Consider the following 18,347-nt stretch of genomic DNA (forward strand, 5'->3'; position numbering starts at 1 on the left):
AATGGGAACCACGTGTAGGCTGTGTGTTCCTGATGCCCTGCATGGCATTCTCATCCCACTTGTCTCAGGAAGGAGGACCTTCAACCCTGTAAATCCAAGATATGCTCTTCACATCAGCTTTGTTTATTGTCATAGACACCTGTTTGTTGAGGTGACAGTGACATCAGGGTTTGCCATGTCCTGGCAGGATTACTGGAACAGTACAAAGGACTGTGAGAGAAAACTCACTGTAATTTTTCTGGCTTGTGTTTTTAATATAGTCAGTATGGATCAAATTGTTGGCTGAGAAAAGGATTGAGTAATGACTGCACAGGGGGGTAGCAGTGCCTGAGATCCGTTAGTGGACCCAGCAAACACTTGTGCCCAGCAGCAGAGCATGCTGCACACAAATAAGGAGGTGTGTTAAAGGAAAGCAGCAGGTGCAGCCAAGACGTTCAGAAGCCTGTAGGTATCCTGCAGAAAGCTGCAGGTGCATCTAGGTGAGAACAGCAGATAGCAATGGTAGCTCTGGAAAAGAGTCCTAACAGAAGAACTGCTGTGGTGGCAGAGATGGTCCTGCAGCCCCAAGGGGGTTTCGTGTTGGCCACCTTGACCATGGGAACAGAACCTTAGAGTGGCACTGTGTGGCTCTATCAAAACTTCAGTTGAGAGATGTTCACAAAAGGCACATTGAAATGCTAGGGATCAAAACAGCGTGTTGCTGTAGTGCTGCTGCCAGCAGAGCCCCGGGGAAAGGGGGAGCGACTGCTGGAAACGAGCATGGTTTTGTCAGCTTGCTGAGCACACGGGTGTCTGCCCCTGTGTCCCACCAGGGACCCCTCTGCAGTGCTCTGTGCTTGGGATAGGCTGGCGGGGGAGTGCTGGGGTCGCAGTGACTTTTGTTCCCTTCTTATTCCTGCCTTTTTCTCTCCCGTCTGTCTGTCCGTCCGTCTGTCTGTCTGTTTCTCTGCAGGCGTTTCTTTGAGGGAGTCTCTCATTCTGGTTCCCAGACTGAGATCGGCAGTCTGCACAGCCAGAAAGGGCAGGACCAAGAGTCGGGCAGCCCTGTGAGTTACACCACCACCACCACTACCGCTTCCTGCCCCTTCCCTCCCCAGTCAGCCCAGCATCCCTGCAGTGCCTGCAGCTCCCTCTGAGACCGCTGCTCCTGGCAGCGCCTGCCTGGGGCTGCTCCTTCCCTTCTTTCCTCTTCTTTCTCCCAGTGCAGGCAGACAGGTAGTGATGGCCCTCCAGGCAAGGCAGGGGGACATCCTCTGGGGCTGGTTCCAGAGCGCAGGAGCGTGTGCTCCGCGAGGTCCCACTGCAGGCACGAGTCGTTTTGCACACAGGGTGTTCCATCCCTCTCTGACCTTGCTCCCTGTCCTCCAGGGCGAGGTGGAAAAGCGGAAACCAGGAGTGCCGCGAGCACAGGAAGAGCCGGGAGCTGAGGTCCCTGTGGTGGTGAGTCTGGTGTATGGGGCACAGAGTGGGGCTGGAGTGTGAGCAGGAGATGCAGCCCTGAAGCCTTGGCTCTCCTGTGGGGTCCATCCTGGATTGGGGTCCCCATGGGCATGTGGAGCACGGTGTGTGCAACGTGACTGTGTGTGGCCCTCAGGAAGTGGCTGCAGAGGAGCCGTGTCCCCGGCTGGCCCCCCCTGAGACTGCCACCAGAGAGAGCAGCGTGGACAGGCTTGCCCAGCTGGGCCCTGGGACCAAAGCTGAGCTCCCCAGTGCTGTGTCCCCCAGGTAAGGTGACTCTGGGCCCTGAGCTGAGAAGGCTCACATTGACTCTCCACAGCAAGCAGGGGCGTGGTGGAGATAGGATGTGTCCCCCTCCCAGTGTCACGTCCCCTGCTTCTCGCTCACAGCAAGGCAGAGAGCAAGCAGTTGTGGCGTCCCCGCAGCACCTCGGTGAAGGACCGGCAGAGCTCCAAGGGACAGAGTGGCCGCACCAGCAGCCTGGACAGTGAGAGCTCACCAGACTCGTGGCACAGCACCCAGGTGAGGCCCCCGTGCTGTCCCACCTGGAGATTTCTTGCTCAGAGCCCTTACGGGACTTCTGTCACAGCTGCCCACAGCTTGGGCTTAACCTTGGTGTGGGGATGTTGTCCTAGGTGCCCCGAAAGTCTGTTTATGATCAGCTGAACCAGATCCTGGTCTCAGATGAGCAGCTTCCAGAGAGCATTGTGCTGGTGAATGTTGCTGAGTGGCAGGGGCAGGTGAGTGGGGGCTGAGGGAGCTGGATGTATGTGGGTCCCATAGGCTTCTCCCAGCTGTGGCTGGGGGCACAGGGACCTTGGTACCAGCTGTATCCTCCTTTCCACAAAGCGTGGCCCATCCCTGGGGGACACAGTGCATTTCCAGCACTGAGCTACATACATAAGTCTGTCCATTTCCTCTATCTTCTGCTGCATCCCTGACGTTGTAGAGTCCTCAAAGCATGGCACCCAGAGCAGTCCCAGAAGGGATAGATGATGTGTTTGTGCCCTTGGAGTGTGCTCAGACCACCGTGCTCAGGGCTGTGTTGGATGCCCCAGCTGAGGCGCTGCACTCCCCCTGCTGGCACTGGGCTCTGGGGAGCAGAAGCAGCACAGTTTCCTAATCATGCTGGAAAACCAAAGCAGGCTTTGTGGCAAAAGAAAAGCTCCTCGGGTAGAGGTGGTGGAGCCTTTTCTCAGGCTGCATGTCCGTGCTCTGGCTCTTGTCCTGATGTGGGGATGCTTGGGTGTTCAGCCCAAGATGTGATGGGCTCCATCCCGAAGGGGAGTGGGGCCTGGGCACGTGCTTATCCAAAGCCCTCTCCCTTGGCAGTATGTGAGCGAGCAGCTCCAGGCGCACAAGCAGCTGGTCGTTTCCACCTGCTCAGTGGCAGACATCCAGGCGGCCTTCAACACCACTGTCTCCAGAATCCAGAGATAGTGAGTATAGCTCGGGCTTGGTCTGGCAGCTCCCTCTGGCTGCCAGGAAGGGCGCTGGGTTCCTCTGGGGCTCAGTGGGACATTCTGGGGCTGTGGGTGCAGCTGGTGTAAGCCTGGTGGACAGAAGGAAATTCTGCAGGGTTCTGGTGCTGGGCACATTCCATGCCCTCACGCTGCTGCATGCTGATTGCTGCAGAAGACCATCACAGTCTCTTTTCCTCTCCCTTTGGCAGTTGTAACTGTAACTCCCACATGCCCCCCCCAGTGAAGGTAGTTGTGGCAGGGGACCAGAGCTACCTGAGCGTTGTCCTGCGGTTCTTCGTGGAGCAGCTGGCCAGCAAGACTCCCGACTGGCTGAACTACCTTCGTTTTCTGCTTGTGCCACTGGGTGAGAGCTGCTGCTGGCCCTGGCCACAGGGCTGTGCCCCCCCCCAGCCACGCCTCTGTGTCCAGAGCCAACTCCACCTTTCTCCCTCCACAGGCTCTCACCCTCTCGCCAAGTACTTGGCCTCGGTGGATAATAAATACAGCACTCTGTTCCTGGACACAGCGTGGCGGGAGCTGTTCAGCAGGTCTGAGCCCCCCACTGCAGGTCAGGACTGGGGCCACTGGGGCTGGCAGTGCCCAGCTGCCCCCAGGGCCCTAACTGCTCCCTCTGCCCACAGACACTGTGGACATTGCAGGCCGCGTTGCCCAGTTCATCGCTGGAGCCAGCCTCTCTCACCAGCTGCCCATCTCCGAGGCCATGCTGACCTACAAGCAGAAGAGGTGAGGGTGGCCTGGGGGTGCCTCGTGCAGCCCCAGTGTGGGCTGTGCCTGGGACAGGGCTGCGGGAGATGGGGGACGAACTGAGCAAGGCCACCTGCTGCCCCCTCTGTAGCAACTGGGGGCTGTGGCAACCCCAGCAGTGGGGACTGACCACCTGGGCTGGGCTGGGCTGAGGGCCGCCAGCCAGCGCTGCGCTGCCCAGGGGTTGACGCTCGTGTTCTGGCTGCACTCTCACCTCTCCCTTCTCTTGGTTTCTGGCACCCAAGGAAGAGAAGTCTCTATTTTGATTTTTATATCAGGTATTGGCTTGTGCTTGCTGTGCCGCTGCCTGGCCCTCCCTCCCCCCTCCTATGTGCGTCCACCCCCTCCCCCCGTGCTGTGCAGAGGAGCCATGGCCCCAGAACGGGGCAGGGCTGCCCTCCCGCATGCCAGCCTCTCCCAGCACCAGAGGAGCCAACTCCTTGCCTCCTTGTGTAGTGTGCCCTGTGCTGCCATGTCGGGGACAGGGAGTCCCATGGGGAGGGAGGGCAGAGAAAAGAGGGTCCTGGTGGTCAGGAGCCAGTGTTGGGGTCCCAGGGCCACTAGGCTGGCCAGCGTGGCAGGCGTGCCCGGCCCCTCACCAGCCTCTTCTTCCTTGTGCAGCCCCGACGAGGACTCCTGCCAGAAGTTCATACCCTTTGTGGGGGTGAGTGTGTTGAGGAGCCAGCAGATGACGGGGCTTGGGGGGAGAAAGGGCAGTGCCCAGCCCCCTTGGTGCCAGCACTGGGGACCATCTGACTTGTCTCTCCTTGCAGGTTGTGAAGGTGGGCCTGGTGGAGCAGTCCTTCAGTGCCTCTGGTGAGTCCCTGTGAGCCCACAGTTTGTGCCTCACCGTGGTGAGGTCCTGTCGCTGTCCTTCTGACCCCCTCATTTCCTGTGCAGTGGACTCAGACGATGCCACAGCCTGCACCCCTTCGCTGCTGAGCTCAGTGCCAGCTGCTGGCAGCGCATCCCCCTATGGCAAAGAGACTGTGTGCACCCCACCACCATCCCCGTCCGTCAGCAGCGGCCTCTCAGGTGCCGGGTAAGGAAGTGGGGCTCGCACAGGAGAGCTCGAGGTGCTCTCTGGCCAGGCCGCTGCATCCCAAGGTTATGGGGCCAGCGTGCTCCCAGGGCAGGCTGCAGCTGGGCCATGGGATGCTGCCTGTCTTGCCCAGGTCTCTGAGCCCCGGAGTGGAGGTGATGGGCCTGCAGGTGGACTACTGGACAACGCAAGGGTTGGATAGGAAGAAGGAGGGCGAGAAGCGGGAGACGGGCATCAAGAACACGCTCAAGAGCAACTTCCGCTCGCTCCAGGTCAGCCGCATTCCCAGCGTCGGGGAGCTGGTGCCTCCCAGCACTATGGCCATGACTGTGGTCACCAAGGAGAAGAACAAGAAAGGTAACTCCCAAACCCACCCTGGGGTTGCTCAGTGGTGCGGGGCCGCAGCCAGTTGCACAAAAAGCAGTGGGAGGGCAAGCTGAGAGCTGCAGGGAAGCCAGCCCTGGGGTGAGGCTGCCACACACTGCCCAGTGGGCACCTGCTAATGCTAGCACTCTGTCCCTGACCCCCAGTGATGTTCTTGAGCAAGAAACCAAAAGAGAAGGACCTGGAACCCAAAAGCCAAGTCATCGAAGGGATCACACGCCTCATCTGCACAGCCAAGCACCAGAACACCATGCTGCGAGGTGAGGGCAGGTGCGGGGATGGCCAGCCAAGCAGCCCTGGCTGCCCAGGGCAGGGCTGTGCCTCACTGCACTATCTCCTGTCAGTCTCCATAGATGGGGTGGAATGGAACGATGTGAAGTTTTTCCAACTGGCAGCACAGTGGCCAACACACGTCAAGTATCTCCCCGTGGGCATCTTTGGCTACTCAAAGAGCGTGTGAGATGCAGTGCAGTCCTGAAACGGAGCTGTGGAGGCTCATGGGAGGAGGCACAGAGACAGAGGTGCTCTCTTCCCCCTGCTCCACAGCCCTGCAGAGGGAACACCACACCCACACCACTCCCTGTGGGCCAAGATCCACGAAGGTGAGGCCACTGAGACTGGGTCCGTGCATCCTCCGCTACCAGCCAGGGCACCGTGCCGCCTGCCTCCCCTGCCCCCCAACAGCAGCCTGGGACAAGGGCTGGCATTGGCCACATGAGCCTGGCTGGGCCCCAGGCCCCCTCTCCCCCAGCTCTGCAGCCGCCAGGGCCCCAGCTGGGCTGGGCCTGGGCAGCTCCCCAGCACTGGAGCCAGAGCGGAGCAGCGCAGGGTAGGGGTCAGTGCTGAGCAGGCCCCCCCACACCTTCCCTTCACCAGACCAGGCTGCCGGGGCCTGGCCCTGCCCCGTGGGGCTGAGCCTCAGCAGTTCCCTCATCCCTGTGCAGCCCCAGCACTGCTGCCGCCCTCACGTCCACATCCTGGCCAGCCCTGCCCCACGGTGCTGCCAGCTGGAGGTATAGCATGGGGGCACCTGGATTTTTGTTGTTTCCCCCTCTTTTTTTTTCTTTTTTTCCTTTTTTTTTTTTTTACAAGATTCTATTTTTTTTAAATTTATTGTACGGTTACTTTTCAGGATTAATTTTAATAAATTAATGCTGGTACCATTACAGCAGGGTTGTGTGGCTCCCTCTGTGCTTGAGGGCAACGATGCAGGGAGAGGTTGGCTGCTGCTGGCCCTCCAGCGTGCAGGACTGTCGGTAACACCTCACCTCCTGATCCCAGGGCCAGCTGCAGCTTTCACACTTTAGCAGGTGGGACCAGGTGCAGCTAAGCTTGTTTATTCCCAATAAAACCCCAAGTCCTCAGGAAGTGATGGTCAGGGCTTAGCCTGTGCCCTGCCAGCTCAGTCCTCCTCTAACGAAAGGTGGAGAAGGTCTGCCTCCTTTCAGCAGAGGCTGGGTTTGCTGCTGTCTTGATCTCTACAGTCTGGAAGGTAACACGGGGCTGGGCCTGGGATGGGGCAGGCGGGGGCTCAGCAGAGACGTACTCCAGGACATGAGGCCTCTCCTCCTGGCGCCGGAGGTAGCCCTGGTTCAGCAGGTGCAGGACACAGGACAGCACATCCACGCTGTGACAGCAGAAGCTCAGGAACTGCAGGCCCGGCCCCAGCTCACCCTTCTCACAGGCATCGATCACCTGCAACAGCATAGGAGCGCTTCGCTCTCTGTTCTATACCCGACAGCCCCTCCCCACCCCTGAAGCCTTCAGCCTCCATACCTTAAACACCAGGTTGTCAATGTGCAGCTGCTTTTCTGCCTTGAGGAGGCGGGTGATGAGGCAGCAGAGGACGTTCCTCTTCCTCTCCAAGGCGCTGCTCTCAGCCCTCTCTGCCCGCAGGTACCTCTGCCGAGGCAGCAGCCTCAGGTGGCGGCCAGAGGCATGGGCCAGGGCCGCCTGGTTCAGCCGCAGGGCACCTGGAGCTGCACCCGGCCCATGGTCAGCCAGGCCCCGAGTTGGTCCCTGAAGGAGCCCCAGAAGGCAACCAGTGGGGCCAAGCCAGCAGTGCCCCAGAAGTGTCCCAGCCCCACACTCACCCCCATGCGTGCAGCTCTGCACCAGGATGCCGTCACCATGGGTCAGTGGGGCCAGGGCCTGGTGCACCAGCTCGGCAGGGAGCCCTGTCACCTGCAGCAGGGCATCCACCGCCACCTCCTGCAGAAGGACAGAGGACAATGCCAGGCAGGAACATCCCCACTCCATGCACCGCTGGAAGCCGCCCTGGAAGGCAGCACCAGCCACGTCCCTCCTGCCCCACGGCCCCGGCTCCTACCTCAGCGCTGTTGAAGCACAGCAGGATGTACATCTGCAGCGTGGACACGTGGAGGATGCAGTCTCCAAAACACAGCTCAGCGTGGCCCAGCCACGTCCACTGCAGCCGCCGGGGCCTCGTGCACAGCCGGCCCGGCCGGCTCTGGCCTGCCAGGGCAGTGTCAGCCTCATGGGCACTCCTGGTGCCCCCACCCCACTGCCCGAGAACCCTGACCCCACCGCTGCTGCACTCACTGTGCCGCCAGAAGTCCGCAAACTCCTCCAGGGGGGAGCTCAGCGCTGCCGAGAAGAACCTCCGGGGCTCCTCCACGTAGCACAGTGGGGACACGGGCCAGCAGCGCGGGGACAGCACCAGCACCTCCACTGCGGGGACCTCCCTGGGCACCTGGACACACGGACACGAGGGCAGTTCAGGACAGGCCCAGGACACTGCCTGGAACAGGGCAGCCCTCGGCCCCCATCCCTCCACCCCTCACCTCGGTCTCAGGGCTCTTGGGGCTCTCCAGGTCCCGCTCCAGCAGCCGCCGGTCCCGTTCCTGCAGCTGGAAGAGGCCAAAGTGCCGCCGCAGCTCCTCTGACTCGGCCAAATCACTCAGCATCTCCTGGGGGAAGCGGCGGGGGAAGCACAGCCCCATCTGCTCCACCACGGCCTCTTCCAGCCAGGAGGGCCCCTGCACCAGCAGCCGGTCACCCAGGTACAGCCTGCCACGGCCACAGGTCAGGGCCGCCTCAGCCCTGCGGCCACCGGCCCTGCCACAACCGGGACGGACCCCCACGGCCCTTCCCTCCCCAGGGCACAGCAGGGCAGCGTGCTCACCGGTAGAAGTGCTCGAAGGTGTGGGCGAACTCCAGGCCGCCAAACACGACGAAGGGCTCCAGGACTTGCTGCAGCTGTCCTGTGCCTCCCGCGGCCCCGTGCAGCTCCTGCACCTTCCTGTCCAGGTAGCGGGCGAACTGCTCGCTCACCTGCATTGGGATGGGATGGCTGCGTGGCTCTGGCGGGAACACGCGTGCCCCAGGGCTACGTTCCCACAGCCAGGGCCCTGGACTCACGTGCAGGGCGGTCAGGAAGGAGAGCTGCAGCAGAGCCCTGGCGAAGCCCTGGCCCAGGGCTCCCACAAAAGCGGCCTGCTGCCCAAAGAGCTCCTCTGTGGCACCACGCAGGCGCCGGTACAGTGCACAGTACCGCTCCACGACGTCCGCTGCCTGCCCCGACACCTCCAGGAACTGCTGCACCTGTGGGCACGGCCGAGAGCTGAGCCCCGCAGTGGCACTGCCACGGGCCCTGCCAGCACCGATCACCCCACGCCCTACCTGCTGCTGCACCACGCCACACCAGCACCGCACCATGTCCCACAGGCCGCCAGACTTCATCGCTGCCGTCTCCTGGTTCCTGCCCTCCTTGCCCCCTACTGAGGCACGGCCGAGGCTCAGCCCCACATGCCGCCCCACACCCTGCCCCGCAGGACGGCAGCCCCGCGCTCACCGGCTGCTCTTGCCTCCTCCAGATCCTCACCACCCGGGTCCACGTGCACCAGGAGCTGGGTCAGGCGCCGCACACAGGAACCAAAGGCGTCACCGCGGGGTGGCTCTACGCTCCCCAGGTACTCGTCCAGCAGCCAGGACAGAGGGCTGATGCCACCGGAGTCTGCAGGGATGCAGAGACTCAGTGGGGGCTTCGGGCCTGGGCACAGGGGGAAGGCCAGGGATGATGGCAGTACCTGCGCTGGTGATGCTCTGCACCACGGGGGTCACCAGGGCCTCCCAGCACGTCCTGCCCAGGGCCCGGGCCACCTCGTCGTCAGGAAGGAAGCGTTCAGCAAAGTCTTGCTCGTGCCGCAGCGCCCGGTTCAGCCTGCAACAGCAAGTGGGCAGCACGGTACGGTCTCAGGCACCCACCAACTGCAAACAGAACAGCCTCACCATCCCAGGCGCTGATGAGGACCTTTCCCAGCCCTTCAGCCTCTCTCGGGCTGCCAGCACCACACCTGCTGCCTCAGGACCCCAGGGACAGACGGCGTGGACCACGCACCACTCACTTGCCAAAGAGCTGCAGCAGCTGCCTCCGATCCTGCCTGATCTCCTGGCACCAGGCATGCGCCCGAGCACTGCAGAAGAGGAACGTCCGCCTGCACAGCTGCTCCTTGAAGATGGGCCAGAAGGTGGGCTTGGGCCCCAGCACCTCAATGCCACGCACGCGCGTGTCGATGCCACCCTGCGGAAAAGAATAACGCTGAGCTCCATCTGCATCCCTGACGCCCACTGCCATGGCCTGGGCCGGGCCCGGCTCCCACCTGCTGGCACCGCTTCACCCGGATCTGGATGACGGGCCAGAAGCGCGGCATGTTCTCCAGCAGCACCACCCTGCTGGCCGAGGGCAGGACGGTCACCTGCGGGCACACGGGAGCTCTCAGGGTGGGCAGTGAGCCCACACAGTGGCCCCACGCTCCTGGCCTGCCCCAGTGCAACCACAGTCCGGCAGCACCGGCACAACTCACTGCGTTGAGCTCCGTCCGGACGTCAGCAGGGCTGTCCCCGCCCAGCACCACCACGCGGGCCGGCATGTAGCTCGAGTCCTCGCTGGACACCAGCATGCTCATCTCCCTGCGGCGTGGCAAACATGGAACTGTCCCGCAGCCCTCACCCACATCCAGCAACACCAGTACGGGGAAGGCAGGTGTGTAGAGCCCCACAGCCCTCTATCTCCTCCCCACACAGCCCTACCTGACCACCACCCCACGCTGCATGTGGACGGTGATGTAGTGGGAGCCGGTGCTGCCGTTTGATTCCCAGTAGGTCTTGGGGTTCCTGTCCGTCAGCTTGCTGGCGCGGTGCGGGTTGGAGGAGACCTGCACCTTCTCCCAGCACTTGTCCTCCTTCACCTCCACGCTGGAGCCTGCGGGGAGAGCATACGAGGCTTCCAGCCACCGCCAGGACAAGCACCTCTGCACGGGGCCCGGCTCCCACGCTCACCTCGGCACAGGTTGCGCAGAAAGACGTCAAAGAAGGGGACACTGATGGGTTGCTGGCTGCGGCGGTGCTCCTCAATCTGCCCCAGCACCACCTGGGGATGGGGACGTGCCGTCACCGGGGGCCGCATCCTTCTCCCCAAGCCGGCAGGACCCCCAGCCCACCTGGATGCAGCCGGACAAGACGCTGCCCGTCAGCTTCCTGTAGAGCGCAGCGTGCCTCTCGCAGTCACTCACCAGCTCCAGCAGGGATGGTGCCAGTGGCAGGGCCGTGCTGTGCTCGTCCAGGGCTTTGGCCACAGCCTCACGGGCGCCCGCACGGCACATCCCCACGGTGCAGTCCTTGTTGGTGGTGGCCAGGCGGTGCAGGAAGCCCACCACCTCCTGCACCACCTGCAGGACACGGCCCTGAGCAGGCGGCGAATAGCACAGCTCTCACTGCCCCCAGGAGCACCAGGGCTCACTCACCTCACGGTCACTGCTGCGGGTGCTCAGGAAGGACAGGCACGGCTCCACGCACTCGTGCCAGGGCAGCGCATCCTCCCGGTACCCGTCCAGGAATGCATTCAGGATCCTATGGGACAGAAGGGGCTGCTCAGGTCAGGCCCAAGGCAGCCCTATCCTGGGCCCCAACACTCTGATCGATCACCACCTGAGGATCCGCAGCCCCACGGCCTTCTCTGTTCCCGGCAGCTCGAGGCCGTGCAGCAGCAGACGGAAGCAGTGGTGCTCCTGCAGTCGCTGGGACACCTCACCCACAGGAACAGCTGCCAGGCCACAGAGTCGCTGCTCCAGGGCCACCACCGCATCCTCGGGCAGTGCACCATCCCACAGCCCAGCTGTAGGCTCCAGCAGCACGGCCTCGGTGCCTGCGGGACAGAGTGCAACCCTCAGCCCCTGCCTGTGGGGCCACGGCACAGAGGGCCGCCTGCGCGGTACCTGGCATCTCGGGGCCACAGAGCAGGCGGTGCTCCGCCAGGCGGTCGATGATGCTGAGGGCCAGCGCGGCGTTGGGGCAGCCGGCATCCCGCCCATCCTTCCAGCAGCTCTGCAGCACCGCGGGGAGGTCGCAGCCCACCAGCTGCTCCGCCAGGCCCCGATGTCCATCCACCAGCATCCCGGCCACCAGCAGCCCGTTCCGCACGCCCGAGGAGCCCCTGCGGGGACGCAGCCATGTGGGTGCCGTCCTCCCCAAGTGCAGAGCTCCCCGGGACCTGCCCGGTCCCGTCCCTACCCTGGCACGCCCTGCATGGCACGCACGGCAGCAGGGATGGCACCCAGCAGGCCGGGCGAGCCCTCGCCGCAGGCAGAGCCGATGCTGGCGAAGATCTCCCGCATCGTCTGTGCGTCGGTGTGGCTCAGCAGCGAAGGCTTCCCATCAGCACCTCCAGCTCCCACCAGCAGCTTCAGCGCCTGCACGGCCCACGGCGGCTCAGGGCATGGCAGGCAACAAATAGAGCCCGTCACCCTCTGAGTCCCTGTGTGCACTCACCGCCAGGCCAGCCTGCTGCACCAGGGTGGAGGCCGCGTGCCGCCGCATGCAGGCCAGCACTGCCCGCGCACCGCCCTCAGCGGCGAAAGGCACGCGCCACTCACAGCTCTCCATCAGCAGGGCCACCATCCACAGCGCCAGCGCCGCCGGGCACGACTCGGCCTCCTCGGTGCCCAGCAGCTCCACCGCCGCCCTCACCAGCTTCTCCCTGCACGGCACAGGGCACCTCAGGAGGAGCCTCCCGCACACAGCCACCTTCACACCACCACACTCGGACCATCCCACGTGGCCCACCCAGAACGCGAGGACGCGAGGGCCCCACACCTGGTCCCTGGCACGCCCTGGGCTGCGCTGCCACACCGCTCCTGCTCCGGGGCCTCCTCCAGCACCTTCACCGCGTGCTGCAGCCCAGACACGCGCAGCTCTGCCTCGCAGCCGCCACGCAGGATCGCATCCACCACGCGCTGCACCTCGGCCAGGCAGCCGCCCTCACTCACGCCCTCGCAGCCGCCCCACACTGCAGAAGGGAGGGAGAGAGGCTGGGTCATCACCAGCAGCACCCGCAGCAGCACCCAGACACACCCGCAGGCCTGGCACCCGCCGGCCTCCTGTCCCACGCCACATCCAGAGCCTGCAGTCTCCCTCTGTTGGGCCCTCACCTTCACTCCGCTCATCCACCTGTGGGAAGCACAGTCCTTCCCTCTCCAGGAGCTCACGGAACAGCTGGGAATCCGACCCAAGGGCCGTGGCTGCAGAAAGCTCTTCCTTCGCCACCGTGGCCGGCACGGCTCCGGGACCGGTGCCTTCCGAGGACACCGCAGCACTGCTCCCACCGCACTGCCCGGCCCCGCTCCCCGTTAAGCACTTGGCATACACACGGGAGCTGCACAGCTCGCTCTGAGCGCTGCCCTGGAGCTGCTTCTCCAGGGCCCGCAGCACCGTCTGGGCCAGCTCCACAGGGACCGGCAGCTGCAGCAGGGCGTCCTCGGCCGGCTCCGACAGCTGCGTGCATGGGGATACGTCAACACACACGGACACACGACGGACCCCACGCCCCTGAGACAGCCCGGGCCCAAGCCGACAGAAGGGCCGCACTGCACAGAGCCCCAGACCCCTCCCCAGCGCCACGAGCCCCCCCTCCCTTGGGCTTCCCCGTGCCACTCCGGCCCGTACCTGCTCAGCGTGCTCCTGCCGGATGAGCTGGAGCATCTCCTGCTGCTCCTGAGCTTCCAGCTTCTTCACAAAGAACAGCAGCTCCCACCACTCAGCGCGGCTCAGGGTCGCTGCAGCTCTGCTCGGCTGCTCCCCCAGGTAAGGCAGTGGGCACAGCCCTGCCGGGGGCTTGGACAAAAGCGGCTGCGCGGCTGCAGGACGGCCGAGGGAGGAAAGGCACCGTCAGCCCCACCAGCTCCACTCGGCACAGCCACCCTCTGCTGCACGGCCCTCACTCCCACAGCAGGAGCTCTCGAGGACCAGCCCGACCCCATCCCAGTGTGGGAAAGGGAGGTGACAGGAGGGCAGCAAAGGGCAGGGGGCGTGCTGGGAGCAGAGCCCAGGAGTGGGGCAGGAGGAGGGACTGCAGTCTTCTCTGGGGCCTCTTGGGGACAAAAATGGGCACCTCTAGCTAGCTATTGTGCCAGATTGTTCCCTCAGGATGTGGACCCAGGGACAAGCTGCATGCCCACATGGCCTGATGCTCACCTGCTGCCAGCTTTTGGCTGTATCTCAGGGTGGACACCCTCTCTCGGCCCTCTTGTTCCTCCTGCTCAGGAGAGCCAATGATCTCCACCATGTGCCAGTGAACCCAGTATGTGCAGCCCGAGGCATACCAGTATACCTGTGAAGGAGAGCCAAAGCCACACACAACTGAGGAAACACACGGCAAGCCGTGCTGCTCCCACGCAAGGTTCTGCACTTTCCACACCACATGATGCCCCCATCCACAGCCCCATCCTCCCAGCAGCAGATACCTGCACAGGTGGCATGCCATCATTGCTCTGGCGAAATTCACCCTCGTCTCCAGCGCTGACCTGCTCGTAGTCCTCCAGCATGCGCACCCGCATGCCATGCACCAGGTTGGCCTGCACATACTCCACATAGCTGCTGCGGCTCGGGAAGGCCGAGCGTGTCTTGAAGGTGCTGGGCTCATTTGGCCTCGGAGCAGGGGGTGCTGGAGCAGCGCTGGAGGATGTGGACTGGTGCTGGAAGATGGAGCAGGAGGTGTATGGCTTTGTCTCCTGCTGGGATGGCGGCTCTGGCTTGTGGCTGTGGTCCCAGCCCATCACGCGCGCCAGCTCCAAGATGAGGTTTGCCATAGCCATGCTGAACTCAAACTCCTGCTTCACGTGGCTGCTCTCCTGTTGCTCCCCACTCTCCTCCTCATCGCTGCTGAGCTTGTCCAGGAGAGAAGTGACGCACAGGTAGCGCTTCACCAGGGTGAACAGCTGCTTCCCGGGGATCTGCAACAGGCAGGGCTGTCAGACCGCAGCTGGCCAAGCACCTCGTGCCCCTCTGCACACCACCAGCCCATCCACAGTTCCGCAATGGCTGCAGACCAGCAGGCAGCAGCACAGTCCCCCCTCAGCCCACTGTGCTTCCTCACTGCACCTCAGCCTCCAGCCAGGCCCAGACCCTGCGCCAGCAACACCAAGTGCTGCTCACCAGCATGCTACCTGTGGAAGAGGAATGCCCTCAAAGGACACGCAGTGATCTTCAGAGGACGTTGTCTCAGCAAACAGCTCCAGCAAGGTGTAACGGCCATCAAAGTCCATGTGCTGCTCAATGCCATCCTGCTGGCTCAAGGATAACAGCACATAAGCCCAGCTCCCTGCAACAACAGAAAGCATTAGGCTCCCTAAGGATAACAACACTCCCCTGAGACCCCACCCTACAAAAGGACCGGCATCCTCAGCAGCAGCCCCCACCTGCGTCGTGCAAAGCCAGAGCCCTCAGCATCTCTCCGGCGCCGTGGCAGATCGCCTTCTCCTCGTGGCACAGCATCTCCAGCAGCAGGTCGAGGGCTCCCGTCTCCCTGAAGGCGCCTGCCAGCGCGCCGATGCCGGCGTACGCGCTCAGCACGTGCACGGTGTTGAGGACGGAGGACACGGGGGTCCCGCCGCCGGCCAGCTGCCGGCCGGCTCGCCGCACCAGGCTCCCGACGTCGGCCTTCATCTCCAGCAGCGAGGCCTCGTCCAGCGCCGCGGGCGGCGGGCCGGGCGCCCCGTCCTCCTTCTCCCGCTCCCCCCCGCCCAGCAGCGCCGGGCAGCCGGCGCGGACCTCCTCCGCCGACAGCCACATGGCCACGCTCTCCGAGCGGGGCCCCGCGGGAGAGCCGCCGCTGCCGCTCGCCGCCCGCTCCTCCACGCGCCACCGCACCAGGTACTCCGGGGCGCCGTCGGGGCCGCGCCGCCGCCGCAGCAGCTCGTGCGGGTAGGCCTGCAGCTGGGGGCCCGGCCGCACCAGCAGCGCGCCCTCGCGCCTCTCGCTCGCCATGCTGCGGGGCGGATGCGGGGACGGCGGGGAGCGGCGCGGCGTGTCCGCCCGCCCGCCCGCTAGGGGGCGCCCTGCGGCGCGATCGCCCGCCGCCACCGGTCGGCCGCGGCCGCCGTCCCGCGCCGGGCTCGGCTCTGCGCCGCTTCCGGGTGGGCGGGCGCGGCGGGCGGAGCCGACGGGAGCCGAGGGGGTTCGGCTGCCGCGTGTGTCCTGCGCTGTGTAGGCCGGCTGGGAGCACGTCCCGAGCAAACTGTCCCGGTGATTCGCTGAGGGCAGATCCTGCCTGACCGACCCGGAGGCCTTTTGTGGTGGTGTAACTGCACCAGTGGACGATGTTAAGAGGCACCGAGGCCATTCGGATGGACGTCCTTAAGGCTGCTGATGTGGTCCCCCATAAAAGTCTTCAAACTGGACGGATATGGATTTGGTGGGCGGATTGCTCAATGGATGAAGAACTGGTTGCAAAATCATACACAGAGTGGTGGTCAATGGCTCAATCTCCACATGGAGATTAGTGCCAACTGGAGTCCCTCAGGGGTCACTACTGGGATGTAAAGATGGAGCACAGCCCTGCCAGAAAGGATGTGGGGTACTGCTGGATGGCAGCTGGACAGGAGCCAGCACTGTGCCCTCACAGCTCAGAGAGCCAGCTGCATCCTGGGCTACACCCAAAGCGTGGCCAGCAGGGCAAGGGAAGGGATCTGCTCCTCTGCTCTGTGCTGTGAGACCTCACCTGGAGCACTGTGTCCAGATGGGCGGTGCTCAGTGCAGAGAGATGTGGAGCTGTTGGAGCTCATCCAGAGAGACACAGAAACGACCTCAGGGATGGAGCACCTCCCTGCAAGGACAGGCTGGGAGAGCTGGGCTGTACAGCATGGAGAAGGGAAGGCTCCGGGAGACCTGAGAGCAGCCTGTCAGTGGTACCTGACTGGGGGTATAAGATGCACTCTTTAGCAGGGTTTGTGTGATAGACAAGGGGAAATATTTTCAAACTAAAAAAGAGATTTTGACTGGATATTTTGACTTCTGCCAGCCCCAGGATCCAGCCAGAGCGGCCTGTGGCCCATCTCTCCCACTCAGGAAGGGCAGTGGTAACACAACAGCACTGGTGAGCAGAATGCTTTATTGGCCCTGGCCTCATTGCTGCGCCGTGATGCGGGGCAAGTTGACGTAGCTCTTCATGGGTGGCAGTGGCTTGATCTTGCGGCCAGCCCAGCCGCCCTTGCGATGCCACAAGCCTGTGTGCGGGCGCTTGCCTAGCCAGCGGTTGCGGCCGGCCTTTCCGATCACACGCTTGTTGTGGTCGACATTGGACACGCGGCCCACTGTAGCCACGCAGGTCTCCAGCACCTGGGGGATGGAAAAGAGCAGTGAGCCACCCCGCTGGCAGCTGGGTTATCAGGATGGGGATGGCACGGCTTCCCCACCTGCATGTGTCTCTTGGAGGGCAGCTGCACAATGGCTGTCCCGTTCACCTTCCTCAGAAGCACGCCGCAAGTCCCTGCAGTGGGTAAGAGGAGGCAGCTGGGCTGAGCAGTGGGACAAAGCCCTAAAGCCACTGCCACCCCTTTCTTTGGAAGGAGCCTCAGGGCATCATCAGGAAGCACTGTTCCACCCCTCCAGAGGGCTGTGTTGCACCCCAATGCAGGGAGAAGACAGCAACCCACTGTGTGACGCACCGGCAGCCCGGATGTACTGTGCTCCTTTCCCAGGGTGGCTCTCCAAGTTGCAGATCAGCGTGCCCACAGGCAGGGCCCCCAGTGGGTAGGCATCCCCTTCGTTGGCTAACACTGCAAGGCAAAGCTGTGAGCTGGAGGCAACCAACGAGCTGCAGGCAGGGCTGGCACGTGGCTGGGGATGCACCTGCCATCCTTCCGATGTGTGATGAGTTCTTGATCAGGTCCCCAGCCTGCATGTTCTCTGTGGCAATGATCCAGCGCTTCCGACTGCCACCAGCTACCAGGGCAATGTCAGCTGACCTGAGCAGGGAATCATAGCCTCAGTAAGGTCGGAAAAAATCACTCAGGTCACAGAGTCTATCTGCCAACACATAATCACAGAATCATTAACTCTGGAAAAGACATCATTCAGTCCAACATCCCATGTGCCCACTGAGCACGTCCTTCAGTGCCACATCCCCACAGCTCTGCAGCACCTCCAGGGATAGTGACCCCAGCACTCCCTGGGCAGTTGTGCCACTGCGTCACTGCTCTTCTGGGGAAGGAATTGCTCCTAACACCCAACCCGAACCTCCCTTGGCACAAAGTGAGGCCATCTCCTCTCATCTTATGGCTGTTCCCTGGGAGCAGAGGCTGGCTCCACCTCACACAGCCTCCTTTCTGGTCGCTGCAGAGAGCGATGAGGTCTACCCTGATCCTCCTCCAGACTGAACAGCCTGGTTCCCTCCAGCCGCTCCCATCGCACAGTGCTCCAGACGAAGCACGCCCGGCCCAGCGCTCACCTGCAAGGATCGTATCGGACGGCGATGACCTTCTCGGTGCCCTCTTCGTACCGCAGGCGCTGGAAGTCGATCATGCGGTACCGCCGCTTGTGTCCCCCGCCGATGCCCCGCACTCGGATGCGCCCTGCGGGCCGGGACAGCGGCTCCAGCGGGGCCCCCCGGGCCGTCCCTCCCGCCCACCCCCGGTCCTCTTCCGCCCACCTGTGTGATCGCGGCCGCCCGTCTTCTTCATGCCCACGGGCCGCACCGTGTACTTGACGCGGCACTTCCACATGGGGTCCGTGGTGCAGCGCGGCGTGGAGCCGCACAGCCCTCTCCACGCGGCCGCCACGGCCCCGCCGGGAAGAAACGGCGGCGGCGGCACCACCGGGATCCGTGCGGCGGCCGCGCGAGGGGCGGACAGCGCGAGCGCCCCGAAGGCCTTGCACAGCGCCGCCGCCGCCGCCATCTTGCGCGCCCCGCACTGCGCATGCACCAGGGGGCGCGGCCGGGG

The 18,347-nt window shown here is 63.6% G+C and overlaps 3 protein-coding genes across 7 annotated transcripts in view; 1 reads left to right on the forward strand and 2 right to left on the reverse strand.

The window, feature by feature from the left end:
* The window catches only part of LOC136050568 (phosphofurin acidic cluster sorting protein 1-like), a 41,759-nt gene extending 35,481 nt beyond the window's left edge, over window positions 1–6,278 (forward strand). For 2 of the 4 annotated variants that reach the window (XM_065739509.1, XM_065739511.1), the window contains 15 exons: window positions 953–1,046; window positions 1,369–1,440; window positions 1,595–1,725; window positions 1,848–1,980; window positions 2,094–2,198; window positions 2,791–2,897; window positions 3,131–3,285; window positions 3,379–3,489; window positions 3,563–3,665; window positions 4,308–4,350; window positions 4,460–4,502; window positions 4,587–4,728; window positions 4,862–5,085; window positions 5,259–5,372; window positions 5,457–6,278. In XM_065739509.1, coding sequence (XP_065595581.1) covers window positions 953–1,046; window positions 1,369–1,440; window positions 1,595–1,725; window positions 1,848–1,980; window positions 2,094–2,198; window positions 2,791–2,897; window positions 3,131–3,285; window positions 3,379–3,489; window positions 3,563–3,665; window positions 4,308–4,350; window positions 4,460–4,502; window positions 4,587–4,728; window positions 4,862–5,085; window positions 5,259–5,372; window positions 5,457–5,572 — 1,693 coding nt within the window. In that variant the 3' untranslated portion in view covers window positions 5,573–6,278. Of the gene's footprint in view, window positions 1–952; window positions 1,047–1,368; window positions 1,441–1,594; window positions 1,726–1,847; window positions 1,981–2,093; window positions 2,199–2,790; window positions 2,898–3,130; window positions 3,286–3,378; window positions 3,490–3,562; window positions 3,666–3,931; window positions 4,258–4,307; window positions 4,351–4,459; window positions 4,503–4,586; window positions 4,729–4,861; window positions 5,086–5,258; window positions 5,373–5,456 lie in introns of those variants that run through there. The other 2 variants (XM_065739510.1, XM_065739513.1) reach the window with 2 other exon arrangements.
* Window positions 6,165–15,396, reverse strand: LOC136050566 (cullin-9-like). Of its 2 annotated transcripts, XM_065739507.1 has the most exons (29): window positions 14,826–15,396; window positions 14,574–14,728; window positions 13,872–14,360; window positions 13,603–13,738; window positions 13,075–13,265; window positions 12,561–12,903; window positions 12,226–12,418; window positions 11,902–12,109; window positions 11,644–11,822; window positions 11,349–11,566; window positions 11,062–11,278; window positions 10,878–10,983; window positions 10,575–10,802; window positions 10,414–10,504; window positions 10,165–10,336; window positions 9,939–10,044; window positions 9,735–9,830; window positions 9,480–9,655; window positions 9,162–9,295; window positions 8,927–9,088; window positions 8,755–8,849; window positions 8,494–8,676; window positions 8,258–8,406; window positions 7,917–8,142; window positions 7,675–7,825; window positions 7,442–7,587; window positions 7,206–7,323; window positions 6,889–7,091; window positions 6,165–6,807 (listed from the first exon to the last, which is right to left on the reverse strand). In XM_065739507.1, the coding sequence occupies exons 1-29, from the start codon at window positions 15,391–15,393 to the stop codon at window positions 6,526–6,528; spliced, it is 5,721 nt and encodes a 1,906-aa protein (XP_065595579.1). In that variant the 5' UTR covers window positions 15,394–15,396; the 3' UTR covers window positions 6,165–6,525. The 2 variants fall into 2 exon arrangements, with proteins under 2 accessions (XP_065595579.1, XP_065595578.1); XM_065739506.1 differs by having other exon boundaries at window positions 6,889–7,323; window positions 8,957–9,088.
* Window positions 15,397–16,499: 1,103 nt separating this feature from the next.
* On the reverse strand, window positions 16,500–18,309 carry MRPL2 (mitochondrial ribosomal protein L2). The gene is made up of 6 exons (XM_065739516.1): window positions 18,056–18,309; window positions 17,855–17,978; window positions 17,257–17,372; window positions 17,073–17,183; window positions 16,821–16,894; window positions 16,500–16,743 (listed from the first exon to the last, which is right to left on the reverse strand). The coding sequence occupies exons 1-6, from the start codon at window positions 18,300–18,302 to the stop codon at window positions 16,531–16,533; spliced, it is 885 nt and encodes a 294-aa protein (XP_065595588.1). The 5' UTR covers window positions 18,303–18,309; the 3' UTR covers window positions 16,500–16,530.
* Between the last annotated feature and the right edge of the window lie 38 nt (window positions 18,310–18,347).

The sequence above is a fragment of the Cyrtonyx montezumae genome, unplaced genomic scaffold (genome assembly GCF_038088225.1).
Source record: "Cyrtonyx montezumae isolate F1298 unplaced genomic scaffold, pur_monq_1.0 scaffold_24, whole genome shotgun sequence".
NCBI lineage: Eukaryota > Metazoa > Chordata > Aves > Galliformes > Odontophoridae > Cyrtonyx > Cyrtonyx montezumae.

Excerpts from the sequence above, each read along its gene's own strand:
- MRPL2 (XM_065739516.1), bottom strand. The coding sequence starts at position 18,302 with ATGGCGGCGGCGGCGGCGCTGTGCAAGGCCTTCGGGGCGCTCGCGCTG. Across the intron at positions 17,373-17,854 it reads GTCCGATACGATCCTTGCAG|GTCAGCTGACATTGCCCTGG; the intron begins GTGAGCGCTGGG and ends TTCCCTGCTCAG. Across the intron at positions 16,895-17,072 it reads ACAGTACATCCGGGCTGCCG|GGACTTGCGGCGTGCTTCTG; the intron begins GTGCGTCACACA and ends TACCCACTGCAG.
- LOC136050566 (XM_065739506.1), bottom strand. The coding sequence starts at position 15,393 with ATGGCGAGCGAGAGGCGCGAGGGCGCGCTGCTGGTGCGGCCGGGCCCC. Across the intron at positions 8,407-8,493 it reads CCTTCCTGACCGCCCTGCAC|GTGAGCGAGCAGTTCGCCCG; the intron begins GTGAGTCCAGGG and ends ATCCCAATGCAG. Across the intron at positions 7,324-7,441 it reads TGTGCTTCAACAGCGCTGAG|GAGGTGGCGGTGGATGCCCT; the intron begins GTAGGAGCCGGG and ends GTCCTTCTGCAG.